This window comes from Triticum aestivum, chromosome 7A (assembly GCF_018294505.1).
Source record: "Triticum aestivum cultivar Chinese Spring chromosome 7A, IWGSC CS RefSeq v2.1, whole genome shotgun sequence".
In the NCBI taxonomy this organism is placed as follows: Eukaryota; Viridiplantae; Streptophyta; class Magnoliopsida; order Poales; family Poaceae; genus Triticum; species Triticum aestivum.
Window position 1 is genome coordinate 72,051,309 of NC_057812.1, and position 24,572 is coordinate 72,075,880.

General features: G+C 40.7%; 1 protein-coding gene across 1 annotated transcript; it reads right to left on the reverse strand.

Annotated features, from left to right (window-relative positions):
* Positions 1-714: 714 nt before the first annotated feature.
* LOC123151820 (MADS-box transcription factor 25-like) lies at positions 715-22,596 on the reverse strand. Its single transcript, XM_044571462.1, has 8 exons — positions 21,978-22,596; positions 21,786-21,867; positions 2,367-2,428; positions 1,995-2,094; positions 1,866-1,907; positions 1,651-1,734; positions 976-1,143; positions 715-857 (listed from the first exon to the last, which is right to left on the reverse strand). The coding sequence occupies exons 1-7, from the start codon at positions 22,157-22,159 to the stop codon at positions 1,003-1,005; spliced, it is 693 nt and encodes a 230-aa protein (XP_044427397.1). The 5' UTR covers positions 22,160-22,596; the 3' UTR covers positions 715-857; positions 976-1,002.
* Positions 22,597-24,572: the final 1,976 nt, after the last annotated feature.

Below are 24,572 nucleotides of genomic sequence, written 5' to 3' on the forward strand. Positions count from 1 at the left end.
GAGGTGAGTCATTTTCAATGCATGGCCGCATTTTGAGGTGAGTCATGTTCGATGCATGGCCGCATTTTGAGGTGAGTCTTTTACCATGTCAACATGTAAGTCCCCTACCTAGGAAGGATAGTCTTGTTCACTCGAGGAGAATATTTTCCATGATCATACCCCAACCATGTCATCCATGAATAGGCTTCGTAAGATTTCATAGAGTGGAAATTGAACAAGTCATGTGACATGATCCATTTCTCTATTTACTACACTTGCCTTTCTATTATAGTATGGAAATGTATTCGTTTTCTTTCCATCCATCATGATCCACAATACTATCAGAATAAAAGAAGGGCTTGTGGAATTAACATGATAGGTTAGGGTTAGCTAGACTATTAACCCACAAAAAAAGGGTTAGCTAAACTATTGGTGTCAAACTCTAGGCTAACAATTTGAAGCGTATGAAAGAGGGGACAATCCCATCCATTCCTAAACACATAATTCACCGTGACCTCCAAAGTCTGTAAACGACCGATAATCTGACTCGCAACACAAACTCAATAGCTGCCTATATGCAACTCATTAATTACGTTTCTGGAAAAAAACAGAAGCTCATTAATTAGGTTGTAAATTGTGATCAATATATACAAGTAAACAAAAACATAATTAAGTTTACATGTTCGTTCATAATATACTTGATCTTCTCTTACCTTGTTAAGATCGGTAATTAGACTCACAAACAAACTACATCTGCTGCTATATAACAATATTTGTGACAACACCACAAAAAAATGGTTCTAAGCAGGTTTTTGCTTCAAATTGCGCCAAAAGGGCTTTGATCGTCACGCATGGACTGAAAATACTGTTGACGCTGCCTGGTGCAAAACAATAAACATGAATTTAGAAATGTAATTAACTGTGACTTGCTTTTCATGCGATTGAGCAAATGGATTTTCTTAATTATTTAACCGACACATGAATTACAATACTTACTGCATGCAGCGGACGAGACAGTAGATGTTATTCATCCTCATGCTCCTGCTGGCGCAACTCAAGGTCGATATTTGGTTCACGTACTCTAGTCGACAACAATAACCCGGCAGCAGCTTTTGAGGTGCTTCCACCGGCTTGCTGCTCACTCGATGCCATGGCCCCGGAAAGCTAATAACACACATTAATAGTTTGTCAAGTATCAGCTTCCTTCGATGCTTGCAATAAAAAAAATGAAGCTAGTATGATCAATGTCATATTAGCCAGGGCTCTTATATAATTTGCGACCAGTTCCAACACCTTTTAAATAAATTATGCGGTTGCATCGCGTTTCTAGTTTGTCCAACACATTATGACCTTTTCTGAAAGATTTATATTTTTACTTGAATCTGTGTTAGAACTTAGACACGCCAATACACTATATAGGATGTGAAGTGTTGAATAAAATCCACCCGAGAAAATGTGTGTGGGTTCATTCTCAAAAAAAAATGTGTGTGAATTCTATATTGATCCTTCAAATTTGTCTCCTCTTTTTCAAATCATATATATGCGGTCATGTATTTCGATGACTTGCTAATGCATATGTTATAGCATGTGATTCATCAATGATTAATTTCAAAGTATATCTGGACTTTACAGATGACAAGCTAGGATATATTAGCTACTAGCATTTCTTACCTTCTTCTGTAACTCTATGTTGTGCTCATGAGCAATGCTCAATTTCTTACCAAGCTCTATATTTTCCTTCTGAATAAGAAATCCCTGCAAAAGCAAATTCCATCTCATCATACCTCGGCTGTTAATAACAGACACATATACGATAATTCAAACGAACTGAGCTAATTTAGCACCAACAGCTGCAGAAGCAAGAACATGAAGAGGATGTAGTGAACCTTTTGGTTGAGTTCGTGGATCTCCGCAGCCATAATTTGCTCCTAAAGAAATCAATTGTAAGTAAAGTATGTATGAAACAAAAATAGAAAAAAGGGAAAAGGGAAAGAGAAGGGCAAAGAAAAGGCCACCTTCCTCTTTCTTACGGAATGTAAGCTCATCTCAACTTGGTTCACCAGAAACTGCAAATCTCGAACAGTGGTACCAGATAGCTCCTCTCCCAAGAGTTGCCTAACATCATATCAGGGCACATGATTTAACGGTATAACTAGCTAGTAGCTACCTAGCTAGCTTCTCAATTCATTACAACTGAATACATGGATTTTCACTGGCATAGTGTCCAGGTGAGAGATCTTGACATGCATGCATGGCAGTATGGCACACTATTTTCATTCAATTAATTTGCATATGAAACCACCCAAACAACAACTTCTGAATAGCTATACTAATTGGCATTTCACTTCAATGCATGGGTGATACAATCTAAAGTACATTAATATTACCTATTATTATGTTGTAAGTTCTGCACTTGCTGCCTCAAGGTTGTAACCTCCCTCTGCCATAACTGCCCAACAAATAGAGATGAAATAAGATACTAACTACAAGGATACTAAATACAAGCACACCAAATTAATTAGAGGTCCATAACATTGCTTCCTTGTGTGGTCTACTAGTGCACATCGTATATACCTAGGAGAGTGATCCCACTAACTTATTTATCTCAACATCCACAGACCTATTTATTTCCTTTTAATAAAAATGGTTGTGCGCATCATGATGATGCAGAGGACGGGGTATTTCCCATTTTCAAAAAAATGCAAGCTTGCGTGAGCAAATACCAAGCACCACATGCAACCATGCATCCAAAAATATTTTTCATTTATTATTCTACTTATATTCAATAAATATTTTAAAACTGTATATAATCAAATATAATAAATCATATATATTTAAAATTTGTTTCACGTGTTATAATTCTACATATCTCGATTGATGGGCACCTTGTGGCCCATAAGGGAACATATAGAAACTTTGGCTAAAAAGGTCACCACTGATGAGCCCGCTGATGAATTTCTATAGACGATGGACGAGCCTATAAGGGGACATATAGAAAATTCAGCTGAAAAGTCACCACTGATGCCCCCCTTAGCGATAAGTTACTATACGCAACAGCCGAGACTAGTGACAAAACAAAAACAAGGGCCCATATGTGGTATAGAACTCACCGCCGCTAGTTTACAGTAGACACAAATCGGTCGGTGTCACTGCTAAAATTGAATATTCGAGTCTTGCCACTCAAACTTCCGTATTTTCATTTGTGCCATTAGGGATTGCGATAAAATTAGTTGCATACCCCTGTGTGCCATCTTAGTGAGTTGTCGTTGCGACATCGTCTCGTTTGGCTCGTTCCTTTACATTTGGGATCCACCACTTGGCTGAAGGAAATATGCCCTAGAGGCAATAATAATGTTGTTATTTATATTTCCTTATATTATGATAAATATTTATTATTCATGCTAGAATTGTATTAACCGGAAACTTAGTACATGTGTGAATACATAGACAAACAGAGTGTCCCTAGTATGCCTCTATTTGACTAGCTCGTTAATCAAAGATGGTTAAGTTTCCTAGCCATGGACATGTGTTGTCATTTGATGAATGGGATCACATCATTAGAGAATGATGTGATGGATAAGACCCATCAGTTAGCTTAGCATTATGATCGTTCAGTTTTATTGCTACTGTTTTCTTCATGACTTATACATGTTCCTCTAACTATGAGATTATGCAACTCCCGAATACCGGAGGAACACCTTGTGTGCTATCAAACGTCACAGCGCAACTGGGTGATTATAAAGATGCTCTACAGGTGTCTCCGATGGTGTTTGTTGAGTTGACATAGATCGAGATTAGGATTTGTCACTCCATCTATCAGAGAGGTATCTCCGGGCCCTCTCGGTAATGTACATCACTATGAGCCTTGCAAGCAATGTGACTAATAAGTTAGTTGCGGGATGATGCATTATGGAATGAGTAAAGAGACTTGCCGGTAATGAGATTGAACTAGGTATGATGATACCGACGATCGAATCTCGGGCAAGTAACATACCGACCACAAAGGGAACAACGTATATTGTTATGCGGTTTGACCGATAAAGATCTTCGTAGAATATGTAGGAACCAATATGAGCATCTAGGTTCTGCTATTGGTTATTGACCGGAGATGAGTCTCGGTCATGTCTACATAGTTCTCGAACCCGTAGGGTCCGCACGCTTAACGTGTTGTGACAATTTGTATTATGAGTTATGTGATTTGATTACCGAAGTTTGTTCGGAGTCCCGGATGAGATCGGGGACATGACGAGGAGTCTCGAAATGGTCGAGACGTAAATATCGATATATTGGAAGGCTATATTCGGACATCGAAAAGGTTCCAAGTGATTCGGGTATTTTTCGGAGTATCAGAGAGTTACGGGAATTCGTATTGGGCCTTAATGGGCCATACGGGAAAGGAGAGAAAGGCCTCAAGGGTGGCCACGCCCCTTCCCCATGGACTTGTCCGAATTGGACTAGGGAAAGGGGGCGCCCCCTTCCTTCCTTCTCCTTCTCCCTTCCTTTTTTCCTATTTCATGTGGGAGGTGGAATCCTACTAGGACTAGGGGGTCCTAGTAGGACTCCACACTTTGGGCACGCCCTATGAGGGCCGGCCTCCTCCTCCCTCCATCCTTTATATACGTGGCCAGGGGGCACCCCATAGACACACAAGTTGATCATTGATCTCTTAGCCGTGTGCGGTGCCCCCCTCCACCATAACCACATTGGTCATATCGTCGTAGTACTTAGGCGAAGCCCTGCGCCGGTAGCTTCATCATCACTGTCATCATGCTGTCGTGCTGACGAAGCTCTCCCTCGACACTCTGCTGGATCGTGAGTTCGTGGGACGTCTCCGAGCCGAACATGTGCAGATCGCGGAGGTGTCATACTTTCGGTACTAGGATCGGTCGGATCGTGAAGACGTATGACTACATCAACCGCGTTGTAATAACGCTTCCGCTTATGGTCTACGAGGGTACGTAGACAACACTCTTTCCCTCTTGTTGCTATGCATCACCATGATAGATCTTGTGTGTGCGTAGGAATTTTTTTTGAAATTACTGCATTCCCCAATAGTGGCATCTGAGCCAGGTCTATGCGTAGATGTTATATGCACAAGTAGAACACAAAGGAGTTGTGGGCGTGGGTATATACATATTGCTTGCCGTCACTAGTTGATTCTTGATTCAGCGGTATTGTTGGATGAAGCGGCTCGGACCAACATTACGCTTACGCGAGACTGGTTCTACCAACGTGCTTCACACACAGATGACTAGTGGGTGTTTGTTTCTCCAACTTTAGTTGAATCAGATTCAATGAACAGGGTTCTTTCTGAAGATCAAAAAGCAATCACTATACCGCATTGTGGTTTTTGATACGTAGGTAAGAACGATTCTTGCTCAGCCCATAGTAGCCACGTAAAACTTGCAACAACAAAGTAGAGGACGTCTAACTTGTTTTTGCATGGCATGTTGTGATGTGATATGGTCAAGACGTGATGAGATATAAATTGTTGTATGAGATGATCATGTTTTGTTAAAGTTATCGGAAACTAGCATGAGCCTCATGGATGTCTCTTTGTTGCATAAGATGCAAGCGCCATATAATTGCTTTACTTTATTGCTATGCGATAGCAATAGTTGCAAAAGCAATAGTTGGCGAGATGACCATGTGACGACACGTTGATAAAGATCAAGATGATGGAGATCATGGTGTCATGCCGGTAACGATGGTGATCATGATAGTGCTTTGGAGATGGAGATCAAAGGCACAAGATGATGATGGCCATATCATATCACTTGTATTGATTGCATGTGATGTTTATCCTTTATGTATCTTATTTTGCTTAGTTCGGCGGTAGCATTATAAGATGTTCTCTGACTAAATTTCAAGGTATAAGTGTTCTCCCTGAGTATGCACCATTGCTACAGTTCGTCGTGCCAAGACACCACGTGATGATCGGGTGTGATAAGCTCTACGTTCACATACAGCGAGTGCAAGCCAGTTTTGCACACGCAGAATACTCGGGTTAAACTTGGCAAGCCTAGCATATGCAGATATGGCCTCGGAACACTGAGACCGAAAGGTCGAGCGTGAATCATATAGTAGATATGATCAACACAGTGATGTTCACCATTGAAAGCTACTCCATCTCAACGTGATGATCGGACATGGTTTAGTTGATATGGATCACGTGATCACTTAGATGATTAGAGGGATGTCTATCTAAGTGGGAGTTCTTAAATACTATGATTAATTGAACTTTAATTTATCATGAACTTAGTCCTGATAGTATTTGCATATCTATGTTGTAGATCAATTGCTCGCATATAGCTTCCCCATTTTATCTATGATATGTTCCTAGAGAAAACTATGTTGAAAGATGTTAGTAGCAATGGTGTGGACTAGCTCCGTGATATGAGATTATCCTCATTGCTGCACAGAAGAATTATGTCCTTCATGCACCGCTAGGTGAAGGACCTATTACAAGAGCAGATGCATACGTTATGAACATTTGGCAAAGCTCGGTATGATGACTACTTGATAGTTTAGTGCACCATGCTTTACGGCTTAGAACCGGGACTTCAATAATGTTTTGAACGCCACGGAGCATATAAGATGTTCCAAGACTTGAAATTGGTATTTCATACGCATGCCCATGTCAAGAGGTATAAGACCTCTGACAGTACTTTGCCTGCAAGATGGAGGAGAATAGCTCAACCAGTGAGCATGCGCTCAGATTGTCTGGGTACTACAATTACTTGAATCAAGTGGGAGTTAATCTTCCAGGTAAGATAGTAATTGACAAGTTTTCTCTAGTCACTATCACCAAGTTAGTAGAACTTCGTGATGAACTATAATATGCAAGGGATGACGAAAAACAATTCCCGAGATCTTCGCGATGCTGAAATCAACGAAGGTAGAAATCAAGAAAAGCATCAAGTGTTGATGGTTGAAAAGACCACTAGTTTCAAGTAAAAGGGCAAGGGAAAGAAAGGAAACTTCAAGAAGAATGGCAAGCAAGTTGCCACTCCCATGAAGAAGCCCAAAGATAGACCCAAGCCTGAAACTGAGTGCTTCTACTGCAAAGGAAATGGTCACTGGAAGTGGAACTGCCCTAAATACTTGGTGGATAAGAAAGATGGAAAAGTGAACAAAAGTATATATGATATACATGCTATTGATGTGTACTTTACTAGTGTTCATAGTAACCCCTAGGTATTTGATACCGATTCAGTTGCTATGATTAGTAACTCGAAACAGGAGTTACAAAATGAACAGAGACTAGTTGAGAGAAAAGTGGTGATGTGTGTTGGAAGAGATTCCAAGGTTGATAAGATCACCATCGCACACTCCCTTTACATTCGGGATTAGTGTTGAACCTAAAATAAATGTTATTTGGTGTTTGTGTTGAGCATAAATATGATTGGATCATGTTTATTGCAATATGGTTATTCATTTAAGTCAAAGAATAATTGTTGTTTTATTTACATGAATAAAACCTTCTATGGTCATACACTCAATATAAATGGTTTATTGAATCTTGATCGTAGTGATACACATATTCATAATATTGAAGCCAAAAGATGCAAAGTTAATAATGATAGTGCAACTTATATGTGGCACTGCCGTTTATGTCATATTGGTGTAAAGCGCATGAAGAAACCCCATGTTGATGGACTTTTGAAATCACTTGATTATGAATCACTTGATGCTTGCGAACCATGCCTCATGGGCAAGATGACTAAGACTCCATTCTTCAGAACAATGGAGCGAGCAATAGACTTGTTGGAAACAATACATACTGATGTGTGCGGTCCAATGAGTGTTGAGGCTCATGGCAGGTATCGTTATTTTCTGACCTTCACAGATGATTTGAGCAGATATGGGTATATCTACTTAATGAAACATAAGTCTGAAACATTCGAAAAGTTCAAATAATTTTAGAGTGAAGTGGAAAATCATCGTAACAAGAAAATAAAGTTTCTACGATCTGATCGCGGAGGCGAATATTTGAGTTACGAGTTTGGTCTTCATTTGAAACAATGTGGAATATTTTTCACAACTCACGCCACCTGGAACACCACAGCATAATGGTGTGTCCGAACGTTGTAATTATACTTTATTGGATATGGTGCGATCTATGATGTCTCTTACCGATTTACCACTATCGTTTTGGGGTTATGCATTAGAGACAGATGCATTCACGTTAAATAGGGCACCATCTAAATCCGTTGAGATGACATCGTATGAGCTATGGTTTGGCAAGAAACCAAAGCTGTCGTTTCTTAAAGTTTGGGGTTGCGATGCTTATGTGAAAAAGTTTCAAACTGATAAGCTCGAACCCAAATCGGAGTAGTGCGTCTTCATAGGATACCCAAAAGAAACTGTTGGGTACACCTTCTACCACAGAACCAAAGGCAAGATATTTTGTTGCTAAGAACGGATCCTTTCTAGGGAAGGAGTTTCTCTCGAAAGAAGTGAGTGGGAGGAAAGTAGAACTTGATGAGGTAATTGTACCTTCTCCCAAATTGGAAAGTAGTTCATCATAGAAATCAGTTTCAGTGATTCCTACACCAATTAGTGAGGAAGATAATGATGATGATCATGAAACTTCAGATCAAGTTACTACCGAACCTCGTAGGTCAAGTAGAGTACGGTCCGCACTAGAGTGTTATGGTAATCCTGTTCTGGAAGTCATGTTACTTGACCATGACGAACCTACGAACTATGAGGCAGCGATGATGAGCCCAAGTTCCGCAAAATGTCTTGAGGCTATGAAATCTGAGATGGGATCCATGTATGAAAACAAAGTGTGGACTTTGGTTGACTTGCCCGATGATCGGCAGGCCATAGAGAATAAATGGATCTTCAAGAAGAAGACTGACGCTGACGGTAATATTACTGTCTACAAAGCTCGACTTGTTGCAAAAGGTTTTCGACAAGTTCAAAGAGTTGACTATGATGAGACCTTCTCACCCGTAGCGATGCTTAAATCCGTCCGAATCATGTTAGCAATTGCCGCATTTTATGATTATGAAATTTGGCAAATGGACGTCAAAACTGCATTCCTTAATGGATTCCTTAAAGAAGAGTTGCATATGATGCAACCAGAAGGTTTTGTCGATCCTAAAGGTGCTAACAAAGTGTGCAAGCTCCAGTGATCCATTTATGGGCTAGTGCAAGCCTATCGGAGTTGAAATATATGCTTTGATAGTGTGATCAAAGCATATGGTTTTATACAGACTTTTGGAGAAGCCTGTATTTACAAGAAAGTGGGTGGGAGCTCCGTAGCATTTCTGATATTATATGTAGATGGCATATTGTTGATCGGAAATGATACTGAATTTCTGAATAGCATAAAAGGATACTTGAATAAGAATTTTTCAATGAAAGACCTCGGTGAAGCTGCTTACATATTGAGCATCAAGATCTATAGAGATAGATCAAGACGCTTGATATATTTTCAATGAGTACATGCCTTGACAAGATTTTGATGTAGTTCAAAATGGAACAGTCAAAGAAGGAGTTCTTGCCTGTGTTGCAAGGTGTGAAGTTGAGTAAAGACTCAATACCCGTCCATGGCAGAAAATAGAAAGAGAATGAAAAGTCATTCCCTATGCCTCAGTCATCGGTTCTATAAAGTATGATATGCCAGACATATTGTGTACCTCACCATAAGTTTGGCAAGAGGGTACCATAGTGATCCAGGAGTGGATCACTGGACAGCAGTCAAAAATATCCTTAGTGGAATAAGGAAATGTTTCTCAGTTATGGAGGTGACAAAGAGTTCGTCGTAAAGAGTTACGTCGATGCAAGCTTTGACACCGATCTGGATGACTCTAAATCTCGATCTAGATACATATTGAAAGTTGGAGCAATTAGCTAGAGTAGCTCCGTGCAAAGCATTGTAGACATAGAAAATTTGCAAAATACATAAGGCTCTGAATATGGCAGACCCGTTGACTAAATTTCTCTCACAAGCAAAACATGATCACTCTTTGGGTGTTATTCACATAGCGATGTGAACTAGATTATTGACTCTAGTAAACCCTTTGGGTGTTAGTCACATTGAGATGTGAACTAATCACATAAAGATGCAAACTATTGGTGTTAAATCACATGACTATGTGAACTAGATTATTGACTCTAGTGCAAGTGGGAGACTGAAGGAAATATGCCCTAGAGGCAATAATAATGTTGTTATTTATATTTCCTTATATCATGATAAATGTTTATTATTCATGCTAGAATTGTATTAACCGGAAACTTAGTACATGTGTGAATACATAGACAAACAGAGTGTCCCTAGTATGCCTCTACTTGACTAGCTCGTTAATCAAAGATGGTTAGGTTTCCTAGCCATGTACATGTGTTGTCATTTGATGAACGTGATCACATCATTAGAGAATGATGTGATGGACAAGACCCATCTATTAGCTTAGCATAATGATCGTTCAGTTTTATTGCTACTACTTTCTTCATGACTTATACATGTTCCTCTAACTATGAGATTATGCAACTCCCAAATACCGCAGGAACACCTTGTGTGCTATCAAACGTCACAACGTAACTGGGTGATTATAAAGATGCTCTACAGGTGTCTCTGATAGTGTTTGTTGAGTTGGCATAGATCGAGATTAGGATTGTCACTCCGTCTATCAGAGAGGTATCTCTGGGCCCTCTCGGTAATGTATATCACTATGAGCCTTGCAAGCAGTGTGACTAATGAGTTAGTTGCGGGATGATGCATTACGAAACGAGTAAAGAGACTTGCTAGTAACGAGATTGAACTAGGTATGATGATACTGACGACCGAATCTCGGGCAAGTAACATACCGATGACAAAGGAAACAACGTATGTTGTTATGCGGTTTGACCGATAAAGATCTTCGAAGAATATGTAGGAACCAATATGAGCATCCAGGTTCCGCTATTGGTTATTGACCGGAGATGAGTCTCGGTCATGTCTACATAGTTCACGAACCCGTAGGGTCCGCACGCTTAACGTTCTGTGACGATTTGTATTATGAGTTATGTGATTTGATGACCGAAGTTTCTTCGGAGTCCCGGATGAGATCGGAGACATGACGAGGAGTCTCGAAATGGTTGAGACGTAAAGATCGATATATTGGAAGGCTATATTCGGACATCGGAAAGGTTCCGAGTGATTCGGATATTTTTCGGAGTATTTGAGAGTTACGGGAATTCGTATTGGGCCTTAATGGGCCATAAGGGAAAGGAGAGAAAGGCCTCAAGGGTGGCCGTGCCCCTTCCCCGTGGACTGGTCCGAATTGGACTAGGGAAAGGGGGTGCCCCCTTCCTTCTTTCTCCTTCTCCCTTCCCTTTTTCCTATTCCATGTGGGAGGTGGAATCCTACTAGGACTAGGAGTCCTAGTAGGACTCCACACTTTGGGCGCGCCCTATGAGGGCCGGCCTCCTCCTCCCTCCATCCTTTATATACGTGGCCAGGGGGCACCCCATAGACACACAAGTTGATCATTGATCCCTTAGTCGTGTGCGGTGCCCCCCTCCACCATAATCCACCTCGGTTATATCGTCGTAGTGCTTAGGCAAAGCCCTGCGCCGGTAGCTTCATCATCATCGTCATCACGCCGTCGTGCTGACGAAGCTCTCCCTCGACACTCTGCTGGATCGTGAGTTCGTGGGACGTCACAGAGCCGAACGTGTTCAGATCGCGGAGGTGCTGTACTTTCGGTACTAGGATTGGTCGGATCGTTAAGACATACGACTACATCAACCGCGTTGTCATAACGCTTCCGCTTACGGTCTACGAGGGTACGTAGACAACACTTTTCCCCTCTCGTTGCTATTCATCACCATGATAGATCTTACGTGTGCATAGGAATTTTTTTGAAATTACCGTGTTCCCCAACATTGACCATGTCAACGGCAGTGACAAGGAGACTCAATTGACCGTTCCACTCGGTGTGGGGCCAACTATTGAGCTAATAATTTTCATATTTCCACTCTAATGTGGCCCACCAATATTGAGAATGAGAATCGGTTAACCATTCCGGCTGATGTGGGGGCCCATTGTTGAGACCATAATTTCAAAAAAAAAATTATGATTTGGGCCCACCAATATTGATGGGACTCGTTTGACGGGACTTGTTGATGTGGGGTCCACAAGCGCAACAAAAGAGGGGACCCGTTTAACCAATCCTTCCTACGAGGGGGCCACCTGCAACATGGCGCATACACATACTCCCTCCGTTCCAAAATAGATAACTCAACTTTGTACTAACTTTAGTATAAAATTGAGTCATCTATTTTAGAACGGAGGGAGTATTTGCTAGCGCATAGAGCCCCTTTTCTTCCCACCACTTCCACACACATCCTCACGCTGCTCATCCGACGTTGCCGCCTCAGGCTCGCTGTTGTCGCATTCTCTCAGCGCCCGCCATCGACACGGTTTCCACACGGCATAGCCTCACAGTTTTGTCCCTCTATTTGCATGATGACTGTTCAGAGCCGAGTGCATGAGAGGAACTGCTTGGGGTAGTTTGTTTTCATAAGCCAGTTACACTATCTCGTGGTCGGGCCAGTGGACTCCCATGTCGCCAGCCCTTGGCGACCCGGGAAAACCCCCCGCTGCCACACCTAGATCCTCCCTTGTCAATCCCTCCTCGCCGCTGGCCTTTGCTGTGGCGGCTGCAGGACGCGCGATTGGTGTCCAGTGGCTGTCCTTTCACGTGGTTTGCTTGTGGTGGTCAGAACTTTAGATCCGTCGAGCTATGGGTTGACCTTTGATCCCGGCGGGCGACAACGGCAGTTGTGGCCTTGCTAGTCCAATCCTCGAGCTGGAGACACATAGACCTGGTCTGTTCCGGCGCGAGTGGGACTCCCGTTTATTGAATCCGGCTGTTTCTGAAAGGTTTCAATCTGGGGCCATCTAGCCGCAAAGGTTTGGCTCGACCGTGGCCGGCACGACTCGGTGCTGATCTCGGTTGGATGTGGTGCTGACTCTGGCGGTTGCGCGGCTGGACATTGGTGATGATGATCCGTGTTTCATGCTCCAGTTCCTTGCCATGTTGGTCTCTAGGACGATGGGCATGAGAAGGACTCTCCGGTGAGGTGGTAGTCAGCGATGGTGTACTTCGTCGTTGGTGATGGTCATGATGGCAACGGCTCCGGCCTACGGCAACGACCTTGCCGTGGATTACAGTGGCCACCGAAAGGTCTTCATGGGAGTTCTTCCTCTAGATCCGGTGGTTGGCTTCTGCGATGAGATGGAAAATATGGATATCGACTTGATGCAAAGGGATGGTTGTGTAGCGGTGACAGTCGCGTCGCATGTAGCTACTGGGACCATGGAAAAGTGGTGGTGACAATACTTGATGACTTCGATGGTGGTGCGACTCAGGCACCCGGTCGTGAGCTCCGGGGTGAAAGCCTAGGTCTGACCCGAGCTGGTTATACCTGGCAATGGCGATGTTTTTATGTCGTTACCTTATGGAAGGCATTCTCGGATATGCTCAGATTTATTCTTCAGGGCCAAAACCTAGATTCTGACCTTGGTGGTTGGATCCGGTGACGGCGATGCTTGAGTGTCGGCCCCTTCTTGAAGTCGTTGTTGTTGAAGAACCTCGTTGTCTATGTGATGTCATGAAATGGTTGGTGTGGATATGGTCATTGTTGTAATTTGTTGATCATGGATCTAATCGCTTTAGATTTTTTTCCTCGCCTACGCATAGCTTTGGTCTTATATGACTTTGCTATTTGTCGGCGTGTTTTTGTATGCGTGTGTTGGTGTTGGTTGTGTGCATGCGAGCAATGCAGAGGGCAAGTGTGTGCTCTTTGGGTCTGCATCCTCTTGATGCTCCTTTTGAGTCAATAAAATCCCTTTTTTTAAAAAGTTACCACTTCTTGCGCAATGAGAAGTATGTTTTCGCTGGCTTCAACATCGAGGGGGACAAGGAAATGCTTGACTGCAACGGCCTGTGTGTCCAAAACTTTATCGACATCTAAACGGAGTGGAGGGTGTCAAAAGGGTCATTCCTAAGGAAGTGGGTTTTCCAACTTCCATAAATCATGTGAGATTTAATGATAACCTCATGCTCCAATATTAGGACACCGTGCCAAGTTTGACTATTTTTGACAACTTTTATTTTTATTATTTAATTTTCTTCTAATTTCTTTTGTAGGAAATGCTAAACGTTGATAGTTACATAATAAATGTTGATTTTCATTCACAATTTTTATTAAAAAATTTAAAGCGAAGTGCACACAAATTTTGAAGTGAAAATGATCTCAACTGGTTACTTCAAAAGGGTTGTCTGAATATTTGCATTGGATGTTATGGGAGATAATTCACCTCGTGAAGAATCGTTATTTAACTTATGTGTATTCTTCTCAGAATTTCTATACTCCTATAAAAGACTAGGTTGGTGATGATGGTGTGTATGTCATCCGTCATTTCTGACCATTGGTTCTGCATCTAACGGATATGAGGCAAGTTGTGCCATTTTTGCAACAATAGCCCACTTCTCTGCTCCAATTTGCAGAAAACACCTTATTATATTATGAGCAACCACATCCCTCCCTCAACTCATCAAAACAGTCTGAGAAATATATTTTGAGTGAAAAATAATATATTTTTAGTGGTATATATGTATATCAAAACAAGAGTGTTTTCTTTCAAACAAGTACTATTCTACTTTGGATCCGTTGCAACGCACGGACACGTTGCTAGTTATCATAATATATTACACCAATATTAAGACTCCTTGCCAATTTTTCTAATTTTGGACAACATTTTAGATATTCTTTCATTTTTAGCCTTGAAAGATAATGCTAAAAAGATTATTTTGTAACTAGTTTTGATTTTAATTCACACTTGTCATAATAGATGTTAAAGCAAGTTGTAGAGAAAGTTTGAAGTGAAAAAGAGCTCGAATGGTCACTGAAATTGGTTTGGGTGGTAAAAAGTTGGAGATTTTCGAGGAATTTTACGAAACTTCATCGGAGATAGTCCATTTTCTGAACAACCTGCTATTTTTGTTTTGTGTATTCTTCTCAATTTTTTATTGCATGGCCATGCGTCTATATCAGGGTATCATACCAAGTTCTATTTTATTTTTTGACTTTGATTAAGATATCTATCAATACTCTGAAATCATGCAAAACTCCGGCTAGATTTATCATAGCACAAAGTTGAATATCTCATCCTTTTCCACGAGATGACTGCTAATTGCATGTATTTCCTTAAATATATTTTTGTTGCTTATTTGATACACCTATAGTTCAAAATGGGATCACTTTCAGTAAGTGCGCAGAAATTCATTTAATGTATAATATATAGTAATATTTTCCTAAAATTTATGAAACTTTTACACATCAACATATATGGAGTACCTAGACATACGAAGGAGTTTTAGATTTTTAGAAAAAGGAAAATATCAAATAGGTGAGTCCTCTGCCCCATATGTCATGGAGTTCAGTGCCACCAACCTCACCGGACTCACCCCATGTAGCGTCTTGTCACATAGGCCCTCGTTCCTTCGACCCTCACATGTCATTCACGTACCCGCGTCTTGGAGATCCCCTTCTTCTCTCCCGCATCATTCCCCTCCTCCAAATTACGGGCGAGCACCAATTGAGCAAATGAAACAATATAGATAATTGTGAAAGGATTCCAAACTTGTTTAATTACATACATGATGGGTGTAGCCCTGAGATATTTTGTGTATACCAAACAATGGGTGTAGCCCTGAGATTCATGATCTAGAAGTCAAAAATATGTGTCATCTTAGTAAATGGTTGTTTAAGTTTCTAAGAAAGGATAAAGTGTAGTAGTTTCTCTTACATATATAGTACTAAGTACTTGGGCAAAAAACACTCTTAGTGGTTAATGTAAAACCAATAGGCTCCCATTTTTGAAAGGACCTCCTGAAGGTTAAGAATACTTTTGTCCAATTTTGTTCGCTTAAGGTGGAAATGGTCAATCAATTTGGTTTTGAGAGGATATGTAAATCAAGGATATAGGCCTCTTTCTGTTCTAACCCATGAATATTTAGTATTGTTTGTCATAGAAATGCCAATGTTTCTGCGATTATTGAAACAGGACACCCACATGTGGATTTTAGTAGGGTTGTCATTGGCCAACATTTAGCAGGCTGGAATGAGGTTATCCCCGAGATTGTAGATACGTGGCTAGAAATGAACCATGACTTGCTTAAATGATAGCATTATCATCGCACTTGTGGAGTTTTCCCTATGCACCTGATGTGTTCGTCTTAGTCAACAAGAGGGCCAATTTTAGGTCTAAAAATTTGTTGCATCTTAAATTACCTTTGGAGATAAAAGTTTACCTTTGATTACCAGTTAAATAGTTATACTAACTAAGGATAATTTGGTCAATTAATATGTCCTAGGGATACTCGTTGTAGCTGTTGTTATGAACAAGAAACCATTCAACATCTATTTTTACTTGTTGTCTAGCATTTACTACATGGGGACTTATGTATTTAGACTTTAATATTACCATGCCTTGTAGTATTTTGCATATTTTTGGGTCTTGATTACGGAAGTTGAAAGGTCATCTCCAAGATACCCTACATGGTTTTAGTGATATATGATAAAACCATCTAAAGTCACTAATGTTTTTAATGAGTTTATTTCAGGGACTAGGACTAATTTTCTTATAGATGTTCCATGGATATAAGTGAAATGTCATTTATGAATCCTACATACAATTTTTGTAGTTGTTGTCTACCTCAAGCTTTTAGCATGTATTTATAGTTTTTCTAGTTAATCCAAGATTCACATTGAGTTTAGGACAATCGTAGTATGCAGAAGGCACAATCAAAGTACTTCTATTTGAACTCTAAGAAACAGATTCTAAGAGAAATTCCTGATAATCCACCCCTCACCATTCACTTGTATGAATCTTTTTAAGCCCCGGTACATCTAGAGATATATGTTTTGATACTCAGACATATGTCCAGTTTCCATAGTTTAGAATCATTCTTTTTTAGAATTCTCGAACCAATCCACCTTGAAATATTCTCCATTCACTCTGACACTTCTGAACATAACATTTTTATTAGCACTTCATCCATTTCAATTTGTACTTGTGAGTCACGGTATAAGTTTGACACCTCCGCTGCCTGTACTTTCGAGCTATGACTTAGACACTTTCTACTAATTCTCATTTTGAGATGTTCTTAATGTGTACTGCAGTACTACCGAGAATCAATTGGTTTAACCCATACTCCGGAGCCATTCCATGTTTGCAAAAAAGGATTCCTTTTTGTTTCAAAACCACAGCTCATTCTTTTCATAAGATACTTATGAGTACTTATTTCATCTAGCTCCTAAGCAATGCACTAGTCATTTGAATTTATTGGAATTATCTCTACAATTCCACTATTTTTTCCTCTGGCACTTCTGAGCCTAGTTATTTTTTGAAGTAATGGTCAGATTTGGACCCTCTCTATAAATATCCTCACATACCCATTCGCGGTCGCAACTATTCCATTCCATCCTTAGTCATTCCACTCACTCGTTCCACCCTTTGCAAGCCACTCCACCCCCACTCCACTCCATTCGTCTCCACCATAGGGAAGAGAGGTCCAAGGCAAGAATACAAGAAAAGAAGTGTTGGGTGATTGAATGTTCACTTATTGATGCTTTGAAGGCCAAGAAATCCATTCTTGCATCCCTACTTAAGTTCATCTCTTTGACCGCAATCCTATCCTTGTGGGAGAGTGATCCTTTGTATTCTTGAGAGAAGCTTCGACTAAAGGTCATCCAAGGAGTTCTCATCAAGAAACTTTGCTCATCTTGTTACTCTTGGATAGTGGGTGCATCCTAGAAAATTAGGAGTCACTTAAGAGCATGTCAAGTTCCATAAATGAAAGATTCAAGAGTTTGTATGGGCTCTAAGACTGCCCACTTGGTGAAGATCTTCCCTTAGTGGGGCTTCTAAGTGAAAGCCATGATGAAATAGGTTTAGTGCACTGGGTGGGGTGCTTGGTGGGCAATGCAATTGAGATCCTTGTGATCCTAGAACTATTGGTTCAAAGCCTTCATTAACGTAGATATAGGACATTGCCAACCATCCAAACCACGGGGAAAACATCTTACCGTCATGAGTGTTTGCATTCCCATTACCTTACCTCCTACTTAATTACTTGGAAGTTATTATTTTTTGCTTCTCAATATGCTTGTTTACTTTCTTGCTAAGGGAATCTCCAACGCTGACCCTCAAACTACTCGCATCCATCCGGACTAAGATCTCCAAACCATTTTCCCATCCAATACGGTACCCCATTGGTCCATGGACCGGTCTGGGCACCCATATCTTGAAAACAAAAATAAAACGGGGGGCAGAGGGCTTTCTGAGAGTCCAGACCACCGCCACGTAGGACTCTGACACCCCCATCCCATCCAAAGCCCCCTCCTAGTCTAGTTTTCTCCCACTCCGCCGCCGCTCCCCCTTGCTTTGCATCCGCATCCTCCTTGATCACCGCCACCATTGTACCTCTCTAGCCGCCACCCAGGCATTATAGGACACTCGCAGCCCATACAAACATGCTTGCCCTCCTTAGACTAGACCGCCGTCTACCCAATATCCCTCTATGGCCAGGTACCCTCCGCCCCTGCCAATGACGTCCATGGTGGAAACCACACCCAGCAGGTGTTCTTTCAAATGCCATCGAGATTTTTTTGTTGAACTTCTTGTTGTTTTCAAGAGTAAGCAAAATGGTGGGGTAATTAGTGATTGAGGATGAGTTGTTGTGTGATTCATGGTTGGCCATATCTGCAGACTTTGTAGGCAGGAACTCAATGGGCTTAATCTTTTGGCAGCGCATGCATGCTTCATTTTATTCGCGTAAGGACTTCGCGCCCTACGAGATGAACTTCATCCATGTACGCAATGTGAAGTTGATATTGCATTGATGGTACACCATCCGCAACTCCGTCATGAAATTTTGTGGTGTGATCACACGAGTAGAGAAATCTGGCCATCGGGGTGGTCAACCATCGAGATTATAAGTTTTGCTTCCTATCAATCTATATGTTGGTTATTCATTCATTCACTCAATGTTTCTCTACACGTTGTATCTTCTACACGCACTATTGTGATGTACTACTGGACTGAGGGCAGGCCATTCACGCACATACATTATTGGATGGAGCTCAAGGGGCGGTATGAATTCGAAAAGCTTGTTCAACATCCGGTTTTATCAGATGTAATATTTACATTTGAACTATTGTTGTACTAGATATATTTTCATGTCATTTATGGATGAATTGTGCTATTTTTCTGTAATTATTTTGAGTGTTGTAGTCTTAGAGAAAACAGGGGGCAGGCAGTTAGGGAACATGGTTGGATGGTCGACTCCTGCATCGGTGTTCGTGGACTAGTCCTGACCGGTCTGCGAACGAATATCGGGTCCGTGTTGGGGTTGGCGTTGGAGATGCCCTAAGTACTTTTAGTTCTCTAGTCATCATTGTCTTGTCCTAAAACCTTCAACCCTAAAAATTGGAGTAGCATTGTTTAATTGGACTATTCAACCCTCTCCCTCTAGTCCTTAGACCTCATCCCAGTAGAGATTATACATCTTAAGATCTCTCATTTTGGTCAGGCCACACAACGATGTTTTGTTCTATCTTATTATGCAGAATGATGTCATTTTTAACAACAGGGAAGTTCATTCCTGTATGCAGCAGGTGATACTCTCGTGTACCAATTGGTCGTGGTCGTATGTGTTATTGCAGAAGGTGCAACATAGATAGTTGTTAATGTTGAATCTTGCCCAAAGAAGCCTGAGTGAACCACTGGGAGTTTATCTCGTGTTTTGGACAGTGTGACAATGGTGGGCTTATGGATGTTTGTAGTGATATTGTTTGGCATGTTCGTCTCTGTTGGTCCATGCTATTTTATCTTCCCTTGCTTTTGGCAACAAGATAACGTTGATATCTTTGTAATGCGGCGATGTAATGAGGTTGTCCATATGCATCTTACGATGAATGGGGTTTAGCAAAAGCTAAGATTATCCAAAAATATCTACATGGGGAAAAGTATTACATATATTTCCTGAAATGAAGAATGGACAAAATCTGGCACAGACTAGTGACAGAATTGGACAATCTAGCTACAAATAGTATGTTTTGGAGGTTTTCTAGTGGTCAGTATTTTTCTACAATATTTCTAGATAGATATTTCTAGGAATGACTTGAGTTGCATGCATCACATATCCAAATCTTAGGTAGCTTGGGTCACACTTGAGACAAGAAAACATGCATGGAGTTACAAGCCATCGGGCCATGGATGAGTCCTGTGATAGCCATGAGGGGATATTTGGAAGAGAAACTGAGTGGATATCTAGATAGTGATGTGATAGCCACAGTTTTCTAAATACACCCCCACCCCTATATGATAGCATTTTTAGGGGCCTCATCGGTTTAATTTTCGTTGGACTTTTTAAGTTTGTAGGATTAGAAAACCATAGGAACATGTTATATTGTCTCCTCTACATGCAGTTCAAAAGGAAATTTTCCATTGAGCAACCTCATGGTGTTTGTCTTTATTTCTTTGACAACTATGCATGTTTGCAATCCTTCCAAACAAAATTCTCATTTTTACTATAGTGCAACCAAACAGGCTCTATTATTCAATGATTCGTATTAAACATATGTACTAATTAACATGATGTGGCATCCATTTTGATATTATTTTTTATGTTCTTGTATTTTTATAATACCGAACCAAAGAGGTTGTTAGGTCCCCTTTGATTCACATGATTCTCAAAATGTGGGAAAAAGGAAAAACATGTGATTGGAATTGCATTTTTTTTCTTGAATCCTATAAGACTTGAAAACATAGGAATTTGGATCAAAGAGTATCTGATGCTGCAGGTAAAATAGATGATTTCAAAGAAGAGGTTTGAGTGCATGGAAACTTTTCATCCAAAGCAATCCTTAGGTACCACGGGTAATACGTGGTAAGAAACCTAAACTTATTTATGAACCAAAAGCAATCTTAGGAATTTTCCCTAAGGATCCAAATCCTGAAAAAACTTATGGAATTCCTTTGAACAGCAGAGCACTTAGTGATTCTTTGTTTTCATTAACTACTCTACCATATGCCCATATCATTAGTTGTATATCATATTCGGCTCATCCGCCAGCCATTATAAATTTCTGGGCCTGAGCATTTCCGATGATGGCCGTGAAGGCCAAGATAGATGAAACTGCAAAGATGTCACACACTTTCCATTTGGCATCATTCAATCATTCATGGGACCAAGAAACGTGAGGAGAAATGTGCATCATTCACCTCACCAAGACCCTGACCTACTAAATTAATCAATAAAGATGATGATCCCCTAATTGTTTGTGTTACTAACTTTGATTAGAGATTTAGATTCGTTAGGAGTCACTAACGTACGACAACTACTAACAGGTAGGTGTTAACTGTTCAACTGAATAATTAGCCACTTTAGTTAATTAGTGCATGGAAATGACTATATATACATCTTTTGCTAGATTGATTGCTATTTTTCTGAATGAGCACACAACTTCAGAACTGTTTTTGCTAGCTTGATTGCTATTTTTTGCGAAAAGGAGGAATATCTCCGGGTTCTGCACCGATTGATATGCATGCAGACATTTTTATTGCATAGTTTGAAATATTACGAAATAAAATACAAAATTCCACTCAAACGCAGATAATCTGAGATCTTATATTGCTAGATCATCATCCAAGCTTGATTTCTATTTGTTTCACCACTTCCTTTTCTTTGGTAAATATATGTGTGGCATGGAAAAGCTACTATGCATACATAGTTACATACCTTTGCCTCAGATGTTGGATTCAACACTCCGCAGTGCTCCTCTTTCGCCTCCTGGTACCGCTCTAGTATTGCCTCCATTCCGCTGATGAAGACAAAAAAAAATTAGGAACACATCCAGATTATGAGCGGATGAAATTGAGTAACTGATAGAGTATTGGGAGGTTGCAGGAACAAATTGTCTAACTAACATACCTGGAGCTCGCGAAGTCGTAGAGGCGACCCGTGCTGGAGAAGACGATGAGCGCGAGATCGGCGTCACAGAGGATGGCAAGCTCCCGGGCCTTCTTCATCAGCCCTCCGCGGCGCTTGGAGAAGGTCACCTGCCGGTTCGTTGTGTTGTCGATCCTCTCAATCGCAATCTTTCCCCTCCCCATCTTCTTCTTCTTCTTCTTCTTCCTCTTCTCTAGATCTCTCTTCTGCCGGCTAGCCGGCCGATTGACAAAAGTATTAAGAACAGATCGAAATGGAGGGAAGCTAGAGGCTGCTAATTGTTTCTTCTCTACTATCTGGGTGACAATCGACAAGTCTAATCTAGCTAGTTGAAGCTTTCCCCCCAGCTGCTACCTGATCCAGCTAGCTCTTTTTGTATTGTTGGCTTGCTTGTAATGGTCTGGAAACCAAAAGGGATCGAGAGGCCCCATGTGATGACAACACTAACCTAGGCTTAAACAACTCGCTAAATACGCTTTTAATTGTAAATTAGGTTAATTAATGGCCCACTACATACTAATTTCCTCGGTGGATGCGACAAGGACGTCCATAATATATAATATTGTTGCGACTGTTCATAGTTTAGACTTTGGGTACGAGGATGGCCTATTGGCTTCGGACATGTTGCCATGACCTGTGCCGTACAATATGGCGTCAGCTACCAGGCCAGCCTCTTTTTGTTCGAACCATTGAAATAGTCTAGCAGTCGCGTGGTACCTATTCAAAGTTGTAGATTTGTTTCTAACTGAGGTTGGACCGTTGGAGTGATAGAACCTGGTCCATTTCTTGTTAGGAGGAAAGTGGTTTCTGGTTTCTTCAAAACCGTGTGCTCATACCTCTTACACTTTTCAAAACCAAAGTAGTATGTGGGTGTACAATTTTCTAAAAACGGCGTGTCCATATCTTGCAATGTACTCCCTCTGTTCGGAATTAGTTGTCTCCGATATGGATGTATCTAGAACTAAAATATGTCTACATACATCTATTTCTGCGACAAGTAATTCCAAACGGAGGGAGTATATGTGAGTGGTACACTTTCTTTAGAACTGTGTGCTTATATCTGGGTAGCCGTACTTATTGAGGTGGGTGTGGCAGGAACATTGGCATTTGTGTGGTAAAGGTAACATCCAAGTTATAGAAGGTTAGCTAGTAGTACCATGTTGTTTAAGGTTGCTAGATTGATGAGCACACTTATGTACTAGCCCATCCAAAAAAGGACAGTTTTAAGGTTAGTGAGTAAAGTGACCACAGAGCACGATGCAAAAAACGTGCAGTCCACGCGAGTGACGGCGTTCCGATCTCGAATAGAGCCAGTAATGCATTAGGTTAGAGTAAAGATGATTTCCTTCCAGATTTGGTGCTCTGAGTCATGCCACCACTTGATTTTTAGTATGTAGTCCTTAATGATGAAACCGCTCTGATCTGATCTGGTTTGATTCTTTCTTTTTGCTCTTGCATCAGCTCAGCTGTATGTACCTTCAGGTGTTTTGGGATGAGTGGACAAAGCTGGAGGCACTGATTCTTGCTGCTGCTTTCTTGCTTCTCCAGTTAAATTAATTAATTAGAGCATCTTTATTTTTACTTTATTGAATTATCACGTATGAAAGATGTATCCCTACAAAGTCACTTTATTGAATTATCACATATGGAATGTAACCTTTTTTTATATGTATTGATGTAAACTTTACACGATAATGACAACTAAGTAAAATTGCACACGCGTGTGATAGAAATATTGGCGAACCTAGAGAACATGGTTGGCGAAACTTTGTTCCTAAAACAGGTATCACGACACACATAGTTATCATTCCTATAAAAAAAATATCGTCGTGATTATGGAAGAGGGTACATAAATAAGAACAAACTTTTTGGAATTCATGAATGACTTTCAAATTGTTCAACTTTTTTCAGATTCAAAAATTCTGTCAGTACCTACTAACAGAATTGGACAATCTAGAGCTACAAATAGTATGTTTTAGAGGTTTTCTAGTGTTCGGTATTTTTCTACAATATTTCTAGATAGATATTTGTGAGAATGACTTGTAGTTTCATGCATCAGATATCCCAGTCTTAGTAGCTTGGGTCACACTTGAGACAAGAAAACACACATGAAGTTACAAGTCATCGGGCCATGGATGAGTCATGTGGTACCCATGAGGGGATATTTAGAGGAGAAATTGAGTGGATACCTAAATAGTCATATGATAGCCATAGTATTCTAAATACACCGCCTCTTTTTCCTCTTCTTTAGATCTCTCTTCTGCCGGCTGGCCGGCCGATTGACGAAAGTAATTAAAAACCGATCGAAATGGAGCTAAGCTAGAGGCTGCTAATTGTTTCTTCTCTACTATCTGGTGAAGTCTAATCTAGCTAGTTGAAGCTTTCCCCCTAGCTGCTTCCTGATCCAACTAGATATTTTTGTATTGTTCGTTTGCTTGTAATGGTCTGCAAACCAAAATGGATCGAGAGGCCATGTGCTGGCAACACTAAGCTAGGCTTAAACAACTGGCTAAATTTCGTTGTAATTGTAAATTAGGTTAATGAATGGCCCACGACGTACTATTTTCCTCGGTGGTT